This window comes from Rousettus aegyptiacus, unplaced genomic scaffold, assembly GCF_014176215.1.
Source record: "Rousettus aegyptiacus isolate mRouAeg1 unplaced genomic scaffold, mRouAeg1.p scaffold_m13_p_2, whole genome shotgun sequence".
NCBI lineage: Eukaryota > Metazoa > Chordata > Mammalia > Chiroptera > Pteropodidae > Rousettus > Rousettus aegyptiacus.
In genome coordinates this window covers 95,743,782-95,764,945 of record NW_023416295.1, presented here as the reverse complement: position 1 = coordinate 95,764,945, position 21,164 = coordinate 95,743,782, and the positions used below count along the sequence as shown (strand labels likewise).

The 21,164-nt window shown below is 51.0% G+C and overlaps 1 protein-coding gene across 1 annotated transcript in view; it reads left to right on the top strand.

The window, feature by feature from the left end:
• Positions 1–10,145, top strand: part of IQSEC3 (IQ motif and Sec7 domain ArfGEF 3) — a 99,762-nt gene extending 89,617 nt beyond the window's left edge. The window contains exons 12-14 of the mRNA XM_016142634.2: positions 560–652; positions 2,675–2,718; positions 6,230–10,145. Of these exons, the coding sequence (XP_015998120.2) occupies positions 560–652; positions 2,675–2,718; positions 6,230–6,664 (572 nt within the window). The 3' untranslated portion in view covers positions 6,665–10,145. The remainder of the gene's footprint in view (positions 1–559; positions 653–2,674; positions 2,719–6,229) is intronic.
• Positions 10,146–21,164: the final 11,019 nt, after the last annotated feature.

Genomic DNA, 21,164 nt, shown 5'->3' with positions numbered 1-21,164 from the left:
AGGGGTGGGGGGGCTCAGCCCCGTGGGGAGCGCTGTGGGCAGGCTAGATGTCACCAGCCATCGCTAAGGTGTGCTGCGCCAAGTGCTTCTTACACAATGTAATAAAAGCTAATATTTATTGAGCACTTGCCACAAACCAGGCCTTATTCTAAGTGCCTTAATGTATTTCCTCATGTAATCCTCTTAATGACACTCTGAAGTGGGCACTGCTGTCCCTCAAGTGAGGCGTGGAGAAGTTAAGTAACTTGCCTAAAGCTACACAGCTAGGAATTATTAGAGCCAGGATTCGACCCACACAGCCCACCTTCCTCTTCTTAACTTCTTCTACCATCTGACATTCAGGCAGGTATCATCATCCCCTTATATGGATGAAGAAATCAAGGCCCTAGAGGGTATTTAGCTTGCCGTGAGGTGAGGTATCAGGCTCCGAGGCCCACATTTTGTAGCTTGTGTTAGGAATTTGTTCTCTTCCTGCTCTGTCTGTCTCTTCGTTTCTTCATCACTTCTGTGTGGTTGAGGTTAAGGTTTCTCTCTGTTCATGAGCTTCTGTATTTTCTAGGGGAGCTGGAGAAGCAGCAGGGAGCAAAGACACTCTCCTTCAAGTCTGGAGGAGCCCAGGTGGACCCACAGTCGAAGCAGGGATCACCTACAGGTGAGCCTGGGCTCCGCACCAGAGTCCCAGACCCCAGGCCTGGATGGCCAGGGCCTGGGCCACATGGAAACCACTCACCACCCCTGGGCTTGGGTTCCTGGAAGACGTGGGTAAGGGAAGTGCTCATTGCCATGGCCCTTTCTTCCTGCTGAGGAGCCCCACGCTTAACCTCATGGGCTTTAGTAGTCGGGGTGAGGAGGAAGGTAAGAAACTGCACCAATGCCCAGGATCCACGCGAAACAGAACCATCCACCCTGGAGGAGTCAGGCCAAGAGTCCTAATACTCCTGCCCCAGTGGGAATGTCTTGTACCCTCCCACACCTGGGCTCTCTGAAGACTTCCAGTTCACTGGAAGAGATGGAGTTATTCAGTCCAGGAAAAGGAAGAAGCCAGCTTCAGGCTTTGTACCCACTTCGGCCATGCTCTCCACACCTGCCTCCATCCTCCCGCTGACATCCTACCCCTGGCCCTCTCTTGACCCCTACCTGCAGGGAGCACGGGGCGGTGGGGAAGAGTTACCTCCACCTTCATGCTACCAATCCCAAGCGAAACTGAAAAAGAAATAGGAGAGGTGGCATAAGAATTAAATCCCCTCCCAACAAATTCCCAGCAAACTACCCAGAACTGTGCACTCATTAATTAACTCAGGCATTTTTTCTTACATTTAACAAACACTTACTGAGTGCCTGCTGTGTACCACGTGCTAAGCACTGGGAAGCGAGGGTCCTTGCGAGACGTCGGCTTGAGCCGAGAAGCTCCAGTGGGTTTCATGCTGGTCCACAACCCTCAGCGACGTCCAGGAGGCCACAGTGCTGCAACGGACAGCATCACGGGATGGGTCACACCGCTGGGAGATGTGATTCATTTTCCAAGCTGGACTTAGGACTCTCTCACTGTATGGAGAGTCTCGCTGTGGTGTCATCTTCTGAGCATGGGTCTGACCAGCCAGCGTACATTCACAATTCTGCTCCCCCCAGCCCCCCACCTGATTTTTCAGCCAAACCCTCCATTTCTATCAGGTCACAGTACTTGGGTCGCTGCTTGTTTTCACAGCTGTTTAAACTTCAGAGCCAAATCTCAGCTGTGATTGATTCCCTGACAGCGCACCACATACTCTGCACCCCAGCCTGCCTCTCTTAAGCTGCAGCCCCCGGTCAGACCAGGATATGGGTCTCTAGGGCCCTGTCTGTCAGGGGCCTCCACATGGGGGCTTCTTGGTCTCAGACATTGGCATGGCCCCCTCCTTTGCTACAGAAAGCAAGGGTATGAGCACAGCTTGGGAACCAGCACCCTCTGGGGTGTGCAAGAAATCAGAGGGCTTCCAGCAAAAGGGCCCTTGGGGTGCCTGTGGGAGGGGGGTGACTGAGCCAGAGAAAGTTATCAGCCTGTCCCTGGTGTCCAAAGGGTCCCTGGTGTTGAGCCGGGCCAATCAGAACACCCTTGTAGCAATTACACAGCCATTATCGGCTCTGATGAGGGCCGGGCCCTGTGGTCAGTGCTGTACAGGCCTCAGCTCACTGAACGCTCACCACTTGCCTAAACAGCAAGGATAGGAACAAAAAAAGAAAGTGGCTCCTCCCTCAAGGAGCCTGTGTTTGAAGAAGACATTAACATGGAGCCCACAAACACCCAGTAGAGCCACCTTGTGTTTCTGGGAGCCGAGAGCAAATGCCAGCTCATAACCAGCTTGCACAGTCCACGTCAGGAAGGTTTTGACTATGGGTAAATTAGACTCAGTAATGACATTTCTGCGTTAGAAGGAATGGCAGAGATCTTCTAGTCTGTGAAGGCCCAGAGAGGTGTAACATCTTGCCCAAGGTCACATAGCTATTAAGTGAAAGAATGGGCTCCAACTGCTAGTCCACTGACCCCGGCTGCGTCTCAGTCAGGAGTGGCATGGCACCCAGAGTCTTACCTCCCACACCCTCCAATAGCGGCCGTACTCAGTTTGGGAAGGGGTGGAAGGCAGGGATTTATATTGGGACAAGTGGAGAATGAGCCCTGTGCTCTTTGCATTCAAAGCCAAAGCCGCGCTGGGGGAGAGGCCTACAGAGAGCACGGTGGAGGTAAGTGGAGGCCTGGTTGCCCAGGTGAGTGATTCTGTGCCCCCGCTTGTCCTTCTTCTCACCGTCTCTGTTGTTTCTCTTCTCAGGTATTAATCAATGCCTCCCCAGCCCGACTCACCATTTTACCAATTTCAAGAGATACAATTAAAAGTTACTGCTAGCATGGGTAATGTTCCAGAACCTAATTTAGCTGCAACACTATCTCCCATCCCGCAGCCTGGCCTGTCCCAGCTGATTGCCCCCCCCCCCCCCGAGGTCCAGTGCCCAGACTGACACCATACACACGAAGCCCATGTACCTCCACAGTGATCTCTCCCACACAGACCCATGTCACACTGCTCATGGATCCCCTAATACTTGCTGTATCAGAGGGCCCAGATTCTCCTCCCCCGTGCCCTTCCATCCTCCATGAGGGAGCCTGCATGCCCTCCGGGAGTCACCCCTTCCAGAATGGACCCTGCCCTCCCAGATGCCTCTTGGGGAAGTTGGAGACTTGAGAGTGGGAGCCACGGGGCGGGTGGTGCTTCTCTCTGGAACAGATGGAAAGCCAGCCATGGGGTAGGGATGTGTGCAGAGAAAATGAGGCAGAGTGGGGCTGGGGTTGTCTTAGGGGGTTTCCTGGACAGAAAGCTGATCTGTTTGAAGACTGTTAAGGTTGCAGGGAAAGGCGGCCTATCCTCAAGCTACATAGGAAGGGACTGGGGAAGTAGCAGCAACAGCTGGTCCTTCCAAGGCCCCAAAAGTGTCACCTGGGGGCACATAGTTGCCCCTACAAGCCTTGATGGGACCCGGTCCTCCTGCATTGGCTCCCCTCAAATCCCAGTAAGCCCCCTCACTCCTTTTCTGCCAGGCCTCCAGGGATTACTAGCTGCTCATACCTTCTTTCCCAAACCCCTCTCCAAGCTGGAGGAGCCTCCACTTAGAGGTCTGAGGGAGGAGCCCTGCCCATCAGCCTAAGCTCCCGGGAAGCCCCAGTATACCCCAGGGGAGCCCAGTTTTTATCTCTTTCCATGGCCCCCCATCCCTCACACACCTGTGTCTGGAGGAGGCACCTTACACCGAGGAGCTTCCTGCCCCAGCAGCTGACAAGCCCCCAGGGTGGGTATTCCATTCCCTGCCCCCTCCACTCCCCATCTTCCTGCAGCTGCCCATTCTCTAGCCTTGCAGATAAACACAGAGTTACCAGGCCTCCAGTTTGCTCTGCCAGCCCTGCCCATGCCTTAGCCTGACCTGCACAGGGAGGACAAGCAATCTGAGGGCCCATTCTCCCCTTCTACCCTGCCCGGTGGGCCATGTGACTATCTGCAAGGCTGTCACGCCCAGCTAGCCCCAGGGCCCTGCCAGCCTCTGCTCCCCTGCACAGAGGGCAGCCTTGCCGCCCCAGCCTCTCACCTAGACCTGAGCTCTTTTGTCCTCTGCCCTCTCTGTGTCATTGCCTGGCCAAGCCCCTCTGGCAGGCGCTTCTCCATCTTCTCCAAGCCGTTCTGAGCTGCTACTCATGTTCCATCCTCAAAATCTCTCTCTCTCTCTCTCTCTCTCTCTCTCTCTCTCTCTCTCTCTCTCTCTCTCTCTCTCTCTCTCTCTCCCCCCCCCTCTCCACCCCCCTCTCACCCCCAACCCCTCCTTCATCAGCAGGGAGGTGAGAAGGGGGTCAGAATGAGAGAATGTTTTGCTATCACTTCCTGCTTTCACTTAACTATTAAAGATTAGGCTGAGGTGGGGAGGAGGGAGGTGAGACAGAGGAGGCGGAATCAGAAAGTGGGAGGTGAAGAGGAGGTGTAGGACGAGGCCAAAGCTGCGGGCTACATGGGGAAGAGGAGGAGGAAGGCTCAGAATCTGGGCTGGGGCCGCTAGGCATTTGCCCAGGGAGAGACAGCTGTAGAGTCTGGGGGTAGAGAGCAGAAGGGACACGAGCCCGCCCCCGCTGTCTCAGCCACTTTTCTCCTGGGGAATAACTCAGAATACAAGCAAGTGGGGAAAGGAGCCTATCCCCTCCAACAGCAGTGGACAAAGGGCTCTGCCTGAATGAGGACCACAGAGGGCTCCCTGGGAGGAAGGTGGGCCCCGGCCATGCTCTCTCCCTGTGTCTGGCCAGGGCAGGGAGGGGCTCAGGGGCTCCGTCACTGGTTTGGTGAAATCTCAGTGCTACGAAGGCTAGAGGTTGAGAATGAAAAGTAAAGCCTGCAACAAGCGGAGCATGGCATGGCATGATGGCTTGTGAATATCGAAGAGCAGACAAAGAATGGGGGCTTGAGGCACTGTGGAGAGGGGTGCAGTCCACTGGGAGTGTACACACCCAGGAAGGAGGTGGGGGTGGTCCTTGCAATTGCACCTTTTGCCAACAAATAGGGTTAGGATCTGCTCGTTTAGGGCTCTGAGATAGTTTGGGGATGAGCTATCCTGGTCTAGGCCTGGGAATAAGGTCCCCTCCCTGCTGCCTGGATCCACCCCACCCCTAGCCCATGCTCTGAGCGACTAGTACTGGGTGGTCGTACCAAGAACAGTAGGCAGCATCTTCGGAGGGAGGGGCCACCCCCAGAGGGCACAGGTGTCAGAAGGGGATTACGGTATGTCATTTCTACAGGCTCGGAGCTTGGGGATGAGGAATTAAACCCCTCTCCTTCCAGAATCTTGAACCTCCCTTCTACCCATGTTCTCCCCCTCCCCCTGCTAGCAAGAGGAGGCCAAGCTGGTTCACAGTGACCTTCACGGTCTGAGAGAGGGAGCCACCTCCTCATGCCCCACCTAGGGGATGAAGATTAGAGTCCTCTCTGGGTAGCCCCTCCTACAGCAGAACAAATTTAACCAGAACTCAGGTTGGGCCAGAAAGGCAGCTGGGCTCTCGGGGCTGCTCCTGAATGTGTGGTCATGGCTTTAAGGAGTCTGGCAGGATGGGGTGGGTCCAGACCACCCCTCAGGGGTCTCTGGCATTCTAGGGTTTGGACGCCTTAGTGATGTCAGCAGTGACTATGAGGCTCCCCTTTAACCAAACCAGTGGGAGGAGAGGGGCTGGAAAGGCTCAGGGGTGCTCGACTCTGTCCCCATGTCCTCCCTTTGTCCTCGATTCATCCCTGAGATTCAGGGAGAGGGCAAAGACCCTGCTTTTCAAGCTCTGAGGCTGGTAGAGAGGAAGGTGGGGGTGAAGTTTGTCCATGGCCCAAAGCCGCCCAGCAGGCTCATGAAGTCAGACTGCAGAGCTGTACAGAACCTGAGAGTCATTGGTCCAACCACCCATCTCACAGATGAGGAGACCGAGGCCTAGAGAACTGAGGCTGCTCACGGTTGGTGGCAGAACACATCGGTCTCTTGACCACACCCAGGGTTGGAACCTCTGTCGGCAGCCAGTTTTCCTTGTAGAGAGATGGGGAGTGGGTCAAGGTGAGGGCTGAGAGCCCCTAATGGCGGGCACAGGAGCCAGGGATGGGAAGAAGGAAGGCTCAGAGTAGCCAGTCCTAGTAGCTGGGAATTAGTCTTGTAACATTTCATGCTTCTCTGGCTGTTTCTAAACTAGGTGTCAATTCACAACAGGCTTCAAACGTCCCAGCACAACTCCGGGCTGGGGGCCGAGAGGGGAGCTCCGGTGCCACTGCCAGACCCGCAGCCTAGCCCCTTGAGAGAGCAGCTCCCGCCGTTGCTGCCGCCGCCACCCACACCCCCAGGGACCCTGGTGCAGTGCCAGCAAATTGTCAAGGTCATTGTCCTGGACAAGCCCTGCTTGGCCCGCATGGAGCCCCTGCTAAGCCAGGCTCTCTCCTGCTACGCCTCTTCCTCCTCCGACTCCTGTGGCTCCACACCCCTGGGTGGCCCAGGCTCTCCTGTCAAGGTCATCCACCAGCCCCCGCTGCCCCCGCCCCCACCCCCCTACAACCACCCGCACCAGTACTGCCCGCCGGGCTCCCTGCTGCACCGGCGCCGCTACTCCAGCGGCTCCAGGAGCCTGGTGTAGACTCGGCCCCGTGCTGCTGTCCCAGGAGGGCTGCCACCAGGGTCCCTGGACTGCACCCAGCAGCCCCGACTGCCCCTTCGCTGCACCTCACCCCCTGGCACGCTGCGCTCCTGGCCACCATCACCGTCGTTTGGGAAGGAGAACCCCAATCCCTGGCACCTGGGCTTGCCTCGCCCAACCATGCTTCCTTCACTCAGTCGAGCACCCTCCCCCTAAACCTGGAGACACCACTGCACCCTTCCAGGCCCTGCACAGCCTGACGTGGCCAGGCCTCCTCGTCGTCCTGCCACCGCTCACCTCGTGGACCATGGATAGGAGACAACAGGAGCTGAGGGCCTGCCCAGCTGCTGGGGCCTGAGTCTGTTGGGCCCTGGGCCTCAGGCCAGGAGGGTGGCATGAGAGGCTGGGGGCCAGCACCTGAGCACTGGACAGAAGGTGGTCTGGCTTCCTGCTCAGCACTAGGTGCCACAGTGGGTGGCCCTGGATACCTGGAAGGACCAGGGGCGTGGGAATGTGGGGAGGGGGCTTCCTCTGCTGCCCCCTCCCAAACCTGGCAGTCCCGGGAGACTGCCTGTCTGTCCCCAAGGATGTTGGCTGTGCTGACCACATCCTCTCTCTCCTCCCAGGGCCTTCGCTTTCTCAGGAGCTGGGCCTTGCCTGCCCAGGGCTACCCAGACTCCAGAAAAGCTTTGAGAAAGGGAGGAGGGAAGGTGGACCACTCAGCTCTCTCTAGGTCAGTTCAACAGGGCTGCGGAATCATGAGGTCATATATCTACAAAATGCACCTTTTTAGAGTTTTAGTTCCCTAGACCCAAGTAATATGCAGCCAATGCAAAGTGTGCACAGGGCATAAACATAAACATATCACACGTGAGAACCAGGTTAATTTCTTCCACTGCAGAGCGGAAACAGGGAGTAGATGGGTGGTCAGCCCAGAGGCTAATGCAACCAGCAGAGGTAGGATTGGGACTGAGTCAGGGCTCCCTCTTACATGACTTCTGTGGTCTCCATGAGGGATTTGGGTGCAGAAGTGGGTGAGAGAAGCAGGTGCTCTGCAGGCACTTGCGTTTCCCCAGCTGCCATCCCGAGCTCGCCCCTCAGCCTCTAAATCTCCCCCTCCTCACCTCCCAGGAAGGCACTGGACCTGCCTCGTGCTGGGGGTGTTAAAAGAGTCCCTATACCCTCAAAGTTGCAGAGGAGAGCAAAGTGGGGATCGCTGACCTCCTCAGGGCCAAGCAGCATTGGGAAGTCAACCTTTATATGACCCCATGGAGCATGGACAGACCCATCAAAGACCTCAGGAGGTACCAGGGCCCCAATCGTGCCCTCTTGGGAAGTGTCTGTCCCAAGGCGGGCTGGGCTCTTCAGTCCTGTGCCATCAGCTTATTGCCGTCCTTCATTATGATCCCCCTCGTACTTGGAACCCAACAGCAAAGCATCCCAAGAGATGGAAGTGAATGTGGGCCAGGTCTAAAGTGACCCCTACCACATGCCCAACTGCAGCCCCCTGGGCCAGCTAGGAGGCCCTGATTCTTCCACTCTCAGAACTTCCAGATGACCTAGTTTCCTTTGTACGTGTGTGGTCACCAGATGTCATATCATGATGTCACCCAGCAAGTTTATCTCTGGCCCTGTCGTTGTCAGCCTGGTAACCAGTTTGCTGTCTGCTCCACTGTGGCTCCCCAGCTGATCCGCGTTTGCCCTGTCTGCCCGGGCGCCTCTCCCGTGTCTGTTGTGTAAGAGGGACACTCCAGTCAGACTCTCTGAACGGAGTGGCAGACAGAGGGGTCACCCGAATTCAGACACTTCAGACCCTTGCTCAGGGCAGGAATCCCCACTAAAGGGTGACAGCGGGGCGGCAAGAGTGTAGTTGCGGGCATGGGAGTGAATAAATCTTGAATGAGGGGGACTGGTAATAGAGTGGAAGTTGTGGATGGGCAGCGGGGAGTATGAGTCCTGAAGGAAGAGGGGTTTTGAGGTGGGTAAACATGCTTATGAGGTGGGGACCACGAATGCCAGGGGCTGGTGAGGAAAGTGTAGTCTCGCCCACCGGGACCCTTGTCACCTGTGCCCTCCTCCCTGTCTATGGGCATGGCAACTCTGGCGCCTACCTCCCACCTCTGCTGCAGCCCTGATTTTTCAGATGGGGACCAGCAGAGTCTTAGGACTGGCGCGTGTGGAGTCTGTCTCAGAGGACCCGAACGCTCAGGTAGTAGGGCCTTACCCCCGGGTCTTGCGGTGGCTCCCCTGAGCCCCACCGGCAGCAATGGGAGTTCTGGCTGAGAGTGCAGACCAGCTTGTGCTCAGCAGCCCATGGGGCCAAGCCTGAGCTGTGAGGGGCTTTTAATCCCCAGTGGCCTGGGGCAGGGTAGAGCTGGCCTGCCTCACTGTCAGGGAAGCAAGAGTTCCCACTGTCTGCATCCTTCCTCCCCTGATCAGCCAACAGCCTAAGATTGGAACTCAACTCTGTACCCATGCCCAGGGCCTGACCCCTAGAAACCTGGGACGAGCCGCCTGCCCTTCCCATGGCAGCAGCCATGTCAGGGCCTCCAGCCCTTGCAGAGGGGCCGGCTGGAGATGTTCATGGGCCCTCCAGCTCTCCCAAAGCTAAGGGGCAGTAGAGTGCTGAGTCCCTGGACACAGCCTCCTGGGTGTGTGCCCAACCCTAACATGGCCCCACTCTATCAACTTTCTAGGCCTTATTTTGGGAGACCTGGGCCCCTCCCTCAATTTTACTAATTTGTCCCCATTTCCAGAATCAAGAGTGGAGATGAAACTAGCTTTCCCACCCACTTTTGTGCAAATCCCACCTCCAGACCTGGAGCAAGATCCTGCCTGGGCAGCTTGACCTGGAAGCCTGCCTGCCTACCTGTGTCCAAAGCACATTCATTTTTTAGCCCTGGGCCCTTGACCCTTGAAATTCTTAACCCCCAACCCCATGTGTTTCCCCACAGCCTGCCAGGATGTCTCTTTGTGCCCAATAGGCTTCCCTGATAACCGTCTGTCTGTCTGTCTGTCCCTATGTTCTGCTGTACATACCTTGTTGCTGTACCCCTCCTCCCTGCATACACCCCTTTACCCCACTGGAGAGAAACCTCTCTAGGGAAAGGCAGGGTGGCTGTACCCAGCGACTAATCCAAATGGCAAATATTTTGTAACAAAATAGCCCAGAGGTATTTTATCTGTTCAATTCATAGAGTTTTAGAGATTATATTGAAATATGTCACTTGAGCCAACTGTGTCGGTTGTGTTTCTTTTGTTCTCCACGTGTCTAATTGGTGAGAATCTGAAGCAAGAGGACATTGTGATGCCCTCCTCCCTGTGGTGTTTGAGGAGCAGCTGGGCTTCCCGGCTGCTCTTCTCTGGCCACAGTGACATCATCTCTTCATCCCAGAAGGAGGCACTTCTAAGCCACAATGTGACAAGACTAGGAAGCTCTGTCTTAAATTAATGAGGCTTGTGTACAGGGAATCATTTGATGGTGGGCACTGGGTCAGAGCTGGGGGTACTGGTCCAGGGAGTTCATTCATTCTCTCTCTCTCTCTCTCTCTCTCTCTCTCTCTCTCTCTCTCTCTCTCACACACACACACACACACACACACACACACACACACACACACACACACTCAGCTTTGAGCCAATTGAGACAGCAGGGTACAATGGAGACCAGGGTCAGCTTTGGAGGGGGGAAGCACCATGTGCCACTGTACATCCAGCAGAGTGAGAGATAAGGGCCTAGGACCCCATCTACCCGCCTGGCTTTTTGTAATAGAGAGTGAGTGTGCCGTGGGCTCAGGATTCCACTGACCATGTTTGATTATCAGCCTCAGGTGATTTTCACCAGACATCAGCTCCCAAAGCCTGACCTAATCACAGGGTCTAATAAGCCCTGGGGTATACTCTTCCTGCAACGGAGGAGGCGTCAGACTCAGGTGCAAGGATTGGGGGAATATTGCTGAGAAAAGTGCATGGAGCCATAGAGTGCAATGGAGCAAATGTTTAGTGAGCCCCACAGTGTGCCAGGTACTTGCTGGTTGCTGGAAGGAATGCCAAGATTCTGCAGAAGGATACAGCAACAGCCAAGTGGCTATGATGCAGGAGAGCAAACTGAAATCAGAGCTAGAAAGAGACACAAGGTGCTTGGCAAGCATCCATAGTTATGTGCAACACTCACATCAGGTTCCATGAACAGGGGCTTGACACAGAATGACTTCTGGCAGGGGAGAGAGGAGAGAACCTTCCAACAAAGCTAAGGCATCAGAGGCACGGCTGCGGGAGAAAAGCAACTGGCCAGAATGGCTGGTCCAGGGACACCTGCGAAGAGAGTGTCCAGCTTTTCTGGGGACCAAAACTCTGAACACCCAGGAATCTCGACAGCTCCCTAAGTGAAAAGCAATATGACCTCACCTTCCTTCCAGGAAGCAGGAAATTCCACAAGAAGTCTGGGGCCAGCTATGACTTGTCCCATCTCAGGAACTCTTTGACCCAGGAAGCTGAGAGCTGGCCCCTTGAGAGCATCCCTGAGGGGACCCAGCTCAGCTCAGGCCTGGGAGAGGGCCAAAGGCCAAAATGGCCTGCTGCTGTCTGAGGATGTGGGGCGGTGCCACCATTCTCCAAGTCTTCTGGTCCCTCAGGTTATCTAGAAGGAAGGGCCACCTGTCCAGTAAGAGAGGTAGGCCATCCTGTTCTGATAGAACCCTGTGGTGTTCCAGGCCCCTCTGGGTCCATCTGCCATAGGGATGCAGAGCTATAGTCAGTACAGCTTCCCTGTAGTGACTCTTTAGATGGTGAAACTCAAAATCATCAGCCATTGACTTGGAATATTTTCAGTAAGGCGGCTGGAATTTATGGGTTTCTGGCTGAGAGTAATGGGCCGGAACAAGATGCCAGTGAGAGAAATCAGAGAAAATTCAACAAACTCATGAGCACCTGGCATGCACCAGGTTCTGATCTAGGTACTGGAATATGCAGTGAATGAGACAAACAACGTTCCTGTTCTTGAGGAGTTCCCATGGGGTGGTACCATCAAAACTCAATGAATGGCCAAACCATTTCCACATAGCAGATGGTGGTGCAATAGAGGAGATGGGGAGGGGCTGTTTTAGAGAGAATATCCAAGGAAGGCCTCTCCAGTGAGGCAGATTCAACAAGGTTAAGGTCAGGTCTGAGGGCAGGTGAGCCATTCAGAGACCACCTCTACAGGGACAGTCTGCAAAGGACTATTACCTGATATATGAATTTGCTTACGTGAAAATTCTTACTAAATCTTATTTTGATGCATTTAAAAAACACCTTTATTAAGGAAACAATAAAACTGGGCTTCTAGAAAACCCAGGACAGATGGTCACATGATCTGTAGGAAAAGAAGTGGGTTGAAAGCAGGTAGTCTGATAGCTCCAGAAGGCAGGGTGGGTGAGGGTAATGTTAAGGGCTGGGCCACAGCAGGAGGCCCCAGGCAACCGATGCAGACCCTGGAAGACAAACACAAACAACCAGGAAAAGTACCCAGAAAAGCTCCTAGTGAGGAGGGGTCCACCCTAGGGCCTGGTCGGCCTCTTATAATCCAAATGAACTCGGATTTACTATTTAAAAGAATAACAGGATAGGCCCCATAGCCTATTCCCCACCTGGTCCTGGGGTTGACAACCCTTCCCACCTCAGCATGAACGACATAAAACTGTAGTGAGATTGATTTCTCCTATAGCAGGCTGGCAGCACACTGCTGTGGGGCTTGGCAGGACTCTCCTCCTTTCCCTGGCCTTGACAAACATGCCTAATTGATCAAAGCTTTCCAGAAGTCATCATCAATCAATGAATGTCAACACCCAGGATGAAATTAACTTGCCACCCAGCCCTGTGGTCTTTGTTGAGCCACCTTAAAAGAAGGCATTTCAGATGGAGGTGGTTTTAGAGCAGGAGGCATGGGCTAAAGCTGTGGGCTGTGAGACCCTGGGACTGGGAAGAAAGCTTCCGTGAGGACCCGTGGTAGGGGCTGCTCATGCTCGGCCCACTGTTCTCAGATTGCTTGCGGAAACATCTCTGAAAGGAATGCCCACTTTGTTCTTTACCAACATTCTGCATCAACTGTGATCATGGACTGCTTTTTTTCGAGGACTCCACACTGCTCTGGCAACCTGTCAACTCCCTGTCCAGGGAATCCCCTCATTTGCTCTACTCACCTCCCACCAACTCCCTCTCTTCTGACCCACAGATTGAGCCGCTGAGGTACAAGATGGCCACTGAGGTCACAGATGCAGATCAGTGGTGCCATGGGAGAAAGTACTCAGAAAGACTCTTCATCCCAGGGCAAAGTATAACCTAGAGAGGCCACAACCAGGTATTTCTGGCCTTGGAAAAGACCCTTCATGGGGCAGGGGAGGTGTTCCCTTCAAGAAAAGGTGAGGCTCAGACAGAACCCAGTGGCCCAAGTCTTTATGTGCTCCCTACGCCTTCCCAGGAAGGTAGCAGGGCCCAGGGATAGGCTCCACACCCCAGTGTGGAGTCCTACCAGGAAAATTCCATTCCGGAAGTGGCTGGAGGATGAGGGAACTGGGCTCAGGAGATGAGGAGGAGGGATGGGAACTTTTTCCTCCTCCTCACCCCCCTTTCAGGTCTGGACAGCTTCTTTCCCTAGAGAACCAAATGCCCTAAAGCCACTAGTCAGCCCCTAGCACCTCAGTACTTCCTGCTCCCATGACCCTAAAGAACCTCAAAGCAGGCCCTGGAAAACTTGTGGGAACAAGCCACAGAGAAGGCCAGAGATCACCAGGAGAGCTGCTCCCATTCCCATATTTCCAGCTTCCCCAAACAGACACGATGCTCCCCTCTCCACCAAGAAACCCCACTCCCTTTCATTCTATGACATCTGGGCTAAGAAGTAGCCTCTGTCCCTAACCCCAGAGGGAATAGAAGATAGGGTGTGAAGGAGCCATGTCCACAGTCCCAGGGAACCACAGAGTCCCTGAATGTCAGACCTGAAAACAGACAGGTTTGTTAGTCCAACTGCTTCCTTTTATGAATAAGAGGACTATTTAACTTAAGAAGTTACAAAAAGAACAGCAAAATAATCCAAAAGTAAATAGAAGGAAGGAAAAAAGGTGAAAGCAGAAACAATGAAAAAGAAAATACATGTACAATAGAAAGTATTAACAAAACCAAAAGTTAGTTCCAAGATATGACTAAAAACTTATAAACCTCTGACAAGACTAATCATGACAAGAGAGACCAGATAAATAAACAGGGAGACATGCTATCTATACTGTGGAGATGTTTCTTAAATAGAATGCTACAAATAAACTATAAACTCATGACAGTTAATTTCAAAACCTTCACAGAATGAACACTATCCTAGAAAAATATCTTACCAAAACTTGCTCAATAACACATAGACAATGTGAGATATATACCTCTTAAAGAAATTTAATTGTGTAATTAAAAATCTACCCACATGTGATTATTTCCAGTCAAGATGGCATAATGGGTAGACACTGTGCATAACTCCTTTCATGACTATATCAAAATTACAACAAAACTACAGAACAACCATCACCGGGAGTCGCTTGAGGTCTGGCTGAACAGATATCCTACCACAGGGGACATACATAAGAGGCCACTTCAAGACTGGTAGGAGGGGCAGAGACGTGAAATGGCCTGGTTCCACAACCATGTGTGGCGGTCAAGACTTGGGAGGGCTATCTTAACTATAGAGCCCCCTTGCCTCCCTGGAGGAGTGAGGAGCTCCGGCCCCACACTGGCCCCCCTCCCCCAGCCCAGGTTTCAGTGCCAGGAAGAGAAGTTCCCACAACTTCTGTCTGTGAAAGCCAGTGGAAATTGTGGCTACGTAAAACACAGTGCTTCAGGGGTTGCAGACATTTCTCTTGAAGGGCCCAAGCACGGATTTACTTGGTGATGAACTCACTCACTCTGAGCTCCAGAGCTGGGGCAGCTGCTTGAGGAGAGCCAGGGACATACAGGAGGAACTGAATTGTCTAACTTCAGGGAGAGGGCTGGAGGGGAGGCTTTCCCCTGCACAGAAGTATCCATTGTTCTTTTACTTGGCCCTCCCATCTCCCAGCATGCAGATGCAGGTGGCCACCATATTTGAGTCCCCATTAATCTGGTTAACATAGGTTGTTCTTCCCGGGTGATTGCCTAAGACTCTGCCTCTCTAAACTTGTGGGCCTACCCAAGCTCCCTCTAGTAGTTTTCCCATACAAATGACCTGTCTTGGCTCATGCTGTGTGCTTTCCTAAAATCTCTCAAAGGCTCACAAAACCTAAAAAACCATTATCTGGCCTTGGCATGCCCATACCTCTTGCTGAGCAGCCCCAACCCCAGCACTAGTAGCAGCTGGCCTCAGTTCCTGGCTTGGCTTCTCGAGGGACCAATAAGCCCAGCACAGGTGGATTGCTTTGTGACTCTTACCAGGTAGTCCTGGAAGTGCACAGGCTGTTGCAGAACTTGGCCTGCAGCTGGGCCCCTCCTAGGAGGCCCTTAGGCCAGCATACCCAATGGCCTCTGTAAACCAGCGCTGGAGTCGGAGCACCACCCAGGGCTGCATCTGAGGAGGACACACCCGAAAGGAAGACTGGGCAGGGACCAGAGCCCTGCTAAAGTGAATCTTGTTCCATAGAGTTGCCCCTCACCAGCCAGTCTTCACAACCAATCAGTCCAAGGGTCAATCCCTCTCATCAATGTGCAAACGACACTGAGCCTCAACTACAACAGGAGGGCACACACACCTCACATAAGGGACACACCTAGAGCACCTGGCTGAGGTGACCAGGGAAGACTGTGCTGCTGGGCCCTACAAGACGCCTACTACATAAAGCCACTCTACTAAGACCAGGAGACTTAGGAGCACTACCTAATACATAGAAACAAACACAGAAAGGCAGACAAAATGGAGAGACAAAGAAACATGTCCCAAATGAAATAACAAAGCTCCAGAAAAACAACTAAACAAAATGGAGACAAGTAATCTACCAGATGCAGAGTTCAAAACACTGGTTATAAAGATGCTCAATGAACTTAAAGGAAGAGTAGATGAACTCAGTGGTAACTTTAACCAAGAGACAGAAAACAGAAAAATAGATATGGAAAACATTAAAGGAGACCAGAGAGAAATGAAGAATACATATCTGAGATAAAGAGTACGTTCAAGGACTCAACAGAGTGGATGAAGCAGAGGATCGAATCTGCGATTTAGAAAATGGAGTAGTGGAGGACACCCAATCAGAACAGCAACAAGAAAAAAGAATCCCCCCCCCCAAAAATGAGGATAGTTTAAGGGGCCCCTGGGGCAACAACAAGCATAACAATGTTCACGTCATAAGGGTACCAGAAGGAGAAGATAAATTGAAAACCTATTTGAAGAAATAATGACAGAAAAGATTCCTAACCTGGTGAAGGAAATAGACATATAATCCCAGGAAGCTCAGAGAGTCCCAAACAAGATGAACTGAAAGAGGCCCACACCCAGACACATCATAATTAAATGCCAAAGATAGAAAGACAAAGAGAGAATCTTAAAAGCATCAAGAGAAAAGCAATTACCTACAAAGGAGCTCCCAAAAGACTGTTGGCCTATTTCTCAACAGAAACTTTTCAGGCCAAAAGGGATTGGCACAAAACATGCAAAATGATGAAAAGCAAAGACCTACAAGCAAGATTACTCTACCTAGCAAAGCTATCATTTAGAATCAAAGGAGAGATAAACAGCTTCCCAGACAAGAAAAACTAAAGGAGTTCATCACCAAGCCGGTATTACAGGAAATGTTGGAGAAACTTCTTTAAGAAGAAGAAAAAATATACTGAAATACACCAAATTATACCAAAACACACCAAAAATACAAATAATAAAATGGCAATAACTACATATTTATTAAAAAGTACTTGAAATGAAAAAAGAATTAAATGCTCTAATCAAAAGATTAGGGTGGCTGAATGGATAAGAAAATAAACTTTGACATATGCTGCCTAGAAAAGACTCATTTCTGATCAAAAGACACACAGACTGAAAGTGAAAGGATGGAAAAAGATGTTTCATGAAAATGGAAACAAAAAAAATCTGGGGTAGCAATATTTATAACAGTCAAAATAGACTTTAAAACAAAGTTTATAACAAGAGATAAAGAAGGATCCAATAATCTCACTTCTGAGTATTTATCCAAAGAAACTCAAAATATTTTGAAGGGACACATGCATCCATATGTTCATTGCAGCATTATTTACAATAACCAAGATATGGAGGCAACCTGGGTGTCCACCAATGGATGAATGGATAAAGAAGAGGTGGTATACATATACAATGGAATATTACTCAGCCATAAAACTAACGAGAGAGAGAGAGAGAGAGAGAGAGAGAGAGAAGGAAGGAAGGAAGGAAGGAAGGAAGGAAGGAAGGAAGGAAGGAAGGAAGGAAGGAAGGAAGGAAGGAAGGAAGGAAGGAAGGAAGAAAAGAAGGAAGAAAGAAAGACAGCAAGCAAGAAAGAAATCTTTACACCTGTAACAATATGGATGGACCTAGAAGGTATTGTGCTGAATAGAGTAAGTCAGACAGAGAAAGACAAGTGTCATATGATTTCATTTACGTGTGGAATCTAAAGAACAAAATAAACAAATAAAACAGAAACAAACTCACAGATACAGAGAACATTTTGAGAGTTACCACTTGGGAGGGGAGTTAGGGAGTGTGTGAAAAAGGGGGAAGAGATTCAGAAGTGTGAATTTGTGGTTACAAAATAGTCATAGGGATATAAAGCATAACATAAGAAATATAGTTAATAATATTGTAATAACTATGTACAGTGTCAGATGGGTACTAGATTTATCAGAGCGATCACTTCATAAGTTATGTAAATGTCTAATCAATATGTTGTACACCTGAAACTAATATAATATTGTATGCCAACTATAAATGAAAAAATAAAAAATATTTTAAAAAATCAACTCACATGCCTTTCTCCCAAAAAAAAGAAAAGAAAAATTCCCAAACTCCTTTTAATAGGTTTAGTGTAAACTTAAAAGCAAAAATTAAACCAGACAAGAACAATGTGAGAAAGGAAAACTACTGGCCACCCTTGCTTATGAGCATAAATACAAAATTCTAAACAAATTGTTAAGAAACTGAATTTAGTGTTGAATAACAACAAAAAAAATGATGCACTTTAACAAATTAGGTTTTTCCCAGGAATTAAAAGATAGTTAAATATTAGAAAATCTATTAATATAATTTACCGCATTAACAGATTAAAGGAGAAACACAATATGATCACCTCAATAAATGGATAAAGGGCAATCAATAAAATTCAACACTTACTCTTTTTTAATTGAGATATAATTGACATATAACATTATATTAGTTTCAGGTATACAAAATAATTATTCAATATTTGTATATATTGCAAAATGATCAACACAATAAGTCTAGTTAATATCCAATCAACTCTCATTCTTGATTTTTAAAAAACAGCAACCTTGAAACAGAAGAAAACTTCATAGTCTAATAAATGGTATCTTTAAAAAAATCTACATCAACTATTATACTTAATAGTGAAAGAATTCCTTTCAAAATTAGGAAGGAGGTGGGGATGCCTCCTACCACTACTTCTAGTTACTGAGTGAAGGAAGACAAGAAAAAAATGAAAAGAATGATGATCAGAGAAATAAAATTGTCATTATTTACAGTCTGATTATCTACATAAAAAAGCCCTAAAGAATCAAGAGGAAAAAGAACATTAGAATTAATTCAAAGGAAAAGCCTGTAGCTAGTTAGGAGCTGTTTCTCCTCTGCCCCACGAGCCTGTCTGGCTGCTCGGCCTGCATCCCCACTCTCTTCTGGGAACTTCTCAACAGCAGACCCAGATTCCAACTGTGCCTTCTGAGGACCAGGTGGGCCAGGGAGGGTGCAGGCAGGCCACCTTCCCACTCTGGGAGTCTGAGTGGAGTTGAGGGAACTGAGTGGCACTGGGAGGGACTTGTCCACTGCTAGTTACGGTGTTGCTGACACAGAACGCAGGAGTTCCGGCCTCAGGACCAGGGCCCTTTCAGCTCCACTGCAGTTGCCCTCAGTAGGTCGGTGACATGGTGCAGGCAGAGAAAGCCGCGGAGCGTGATTGCATCAGAAGTTTTGGCTGAACTCTTGCTTCAGCTATGGGGTTGGGCGCTGATCCTGTGGAGGGCCCCAGGCCATTGAGGACCCTCTGTCTCTGTCTATTGCGTCACCTGGCAAATCTGTACTTGCCTCTCCGACCCGTCAGGTGCCAGAAGGGCTCCTCGGACCACATGAGCAGTGACCTGGCCGCTGGTCATCACACTAGAAGCAGAGCATGCTGGAATGCAAGGCTCCAGGGCCCAGGGCACCAACCCTCTTCAGCCCCATGTAACCTGCCAGGCGTGCCCCACATCAGCCCTCTGCTGTCCTCCTCTCGCCTCTCTGTATTGATAGGTGGTTAATAAGCTTTTCATCCCTGTCAAGTCCATTCAGCCCTTGTTACTTCCTTGAGCAGGGAAGCCACCTGCGCTGGGTCACCAGAGAGCAGGCACGTGAGAGAGGCAGGCAGTCCTCACCAGCCTCTGAGCAGGGAGAAGAGAGCAAGGCCCAGGGTTGGGAGGGCTCTGGAGGGGTCAGAGTGGGAGAAAGGCAAAGGGCACAGACAGGAAGCACAGCAACGGGCCTCCCCTTTCCAGAGTGCTGAGGGACACTCTGATGAGGGGCCACAGTTGACCCTCAAACAAGGATGATTCTTGTACTCAGGGAAGCCAAGGGTCTATATTAGTTATCTACTGCTGCTTAACGAGTTACTCTAAAACTCTGTGGTTTAAACAACAATATAAATTCATTCTCTCTCATTGGAGATCAGCAATTCAGGGCCTGCCTGGCTGGGTGTTTTTGGTCCAGGGGCCCTCATGAGGTCGCAGTCAGTTTTAGCCAGGCCTGCAGACATCTGAAGGCTTGACCAGGGCTGGAGGATCCACTGCCACAGGGTCATTCACCTGGTGGTGATGGCTCTTGGCCAGGGATCTCAGCAACTTCTGTGTGAACCTCTCTATTGGGAGGCTTGAGTATTCATATGACATGATGACTGGCTTCCCCCAAAGCAAGTGATCCAAGAGATCAAGGTTCTTCTACGACCTAGTGGTGAAAGTCCTTCACCATCATCCACTACATACACTGTGGATCGAGGGGATAAACACCAGGAGGTGAGGATCATGGGGCCGTGAGGGGAGAAGGAGGTAGGTGGTGGGTTTATCCATGGAGCTGGAAGGTTTACTCATGGAGCTCCTCTGTGCCCCTGGCTATTTTAGGATAAGGTGCTGGCCTTTCCAGGAGCTGAGTTTTTAGCCCTCTGATTATATTTCCCCACAAATCTGAGTCCTGGCTCCTTATTCCCAAATCCATACCTTTCTCCTCTAGGCATCCTAATCTATGTCCCTCTGGCACTCATATGATTCTGTTCCTTCTTCCTGTCCTAAATCCCATTTCCATAACCCGGATTCTCACCTAGGTAGCTAAGGGCTTACAAGGCTGACTGGCTGAGCGGCTTACATTCTCTCCCTTTCTCTCACTGGGTGGGGGCAATTCTGACCTGGGGATCAAGGCCTGTATCCCTGGGAAGCACTGGGACAGAACAGAAGGGCACATCTAATGCTTCCTGTCTGGGAGCAGCAGAGACACGAGACCCTGACTAGAAGCAAAGGGTCAGCCACAAGGTGGCCTGGACAGAGAGGATGGTTGGGAGGTCAACTGGAGGTTGAGCAATTTCTGGAAGCCCAAAACCAGAGCCAGGCCCTCTTTTATGGGGCTCTGCATAGGGCAGGGTGGGAGAAGGTATAAAAGTGAGGTAGCAGGCTAGATAAGGAACAATTTCCCCTGGTCAAGTGCCCTTCCAATCTAAAACAGACCACAGCCTTGTACATGAGAAGTCTACTCATCAAGGGGGCTCCAATCTCAGCAGAGTTCAAGGCACTCTTCAACTCTCTGGGTTCTCCTAGCCCGGTGCAGGGGCTGGAGGGGACCAAGCATACATTAGCCCACTCATCAGCTTGCATGCAGGCAACCTACACCCTGGATGGAGGAGGGGCTCCCAGTTGAAACAAGAGGTCGAGTCCAAGCCCAGGTCAGCACCAAGGCTCAGCCTTCTCAAGGAGGACATAGGGGAGTACCAAGGTGAGTGGTTGGGGACAGTAATCTCCAAGACACCAAAGCCTTGGAGAGCCAGCTCTGTAGGAAGCCCAGCTTGGTGAGGGTTGGAGGGAGCAGGGAAATCCCAGGAGGAGCTCTGGGTGCCAAGAAAGTGAGACAGTCTTAGCCTCACAAATGGGGTAGTGCCACAGTCAGATGAAATGCTTTTGACTAAAATAAGGGGAAATGGGGACAATTCCTAAGCACATCTGGATGAACTGGTAGGATAGGAGGCAGAAGGGATCCCAAGCACCAGAAAATCCAACTGAGTTCTTTGTGGTTTGGGTGTCCACTCTGCCATGGGGAGCCACTGTG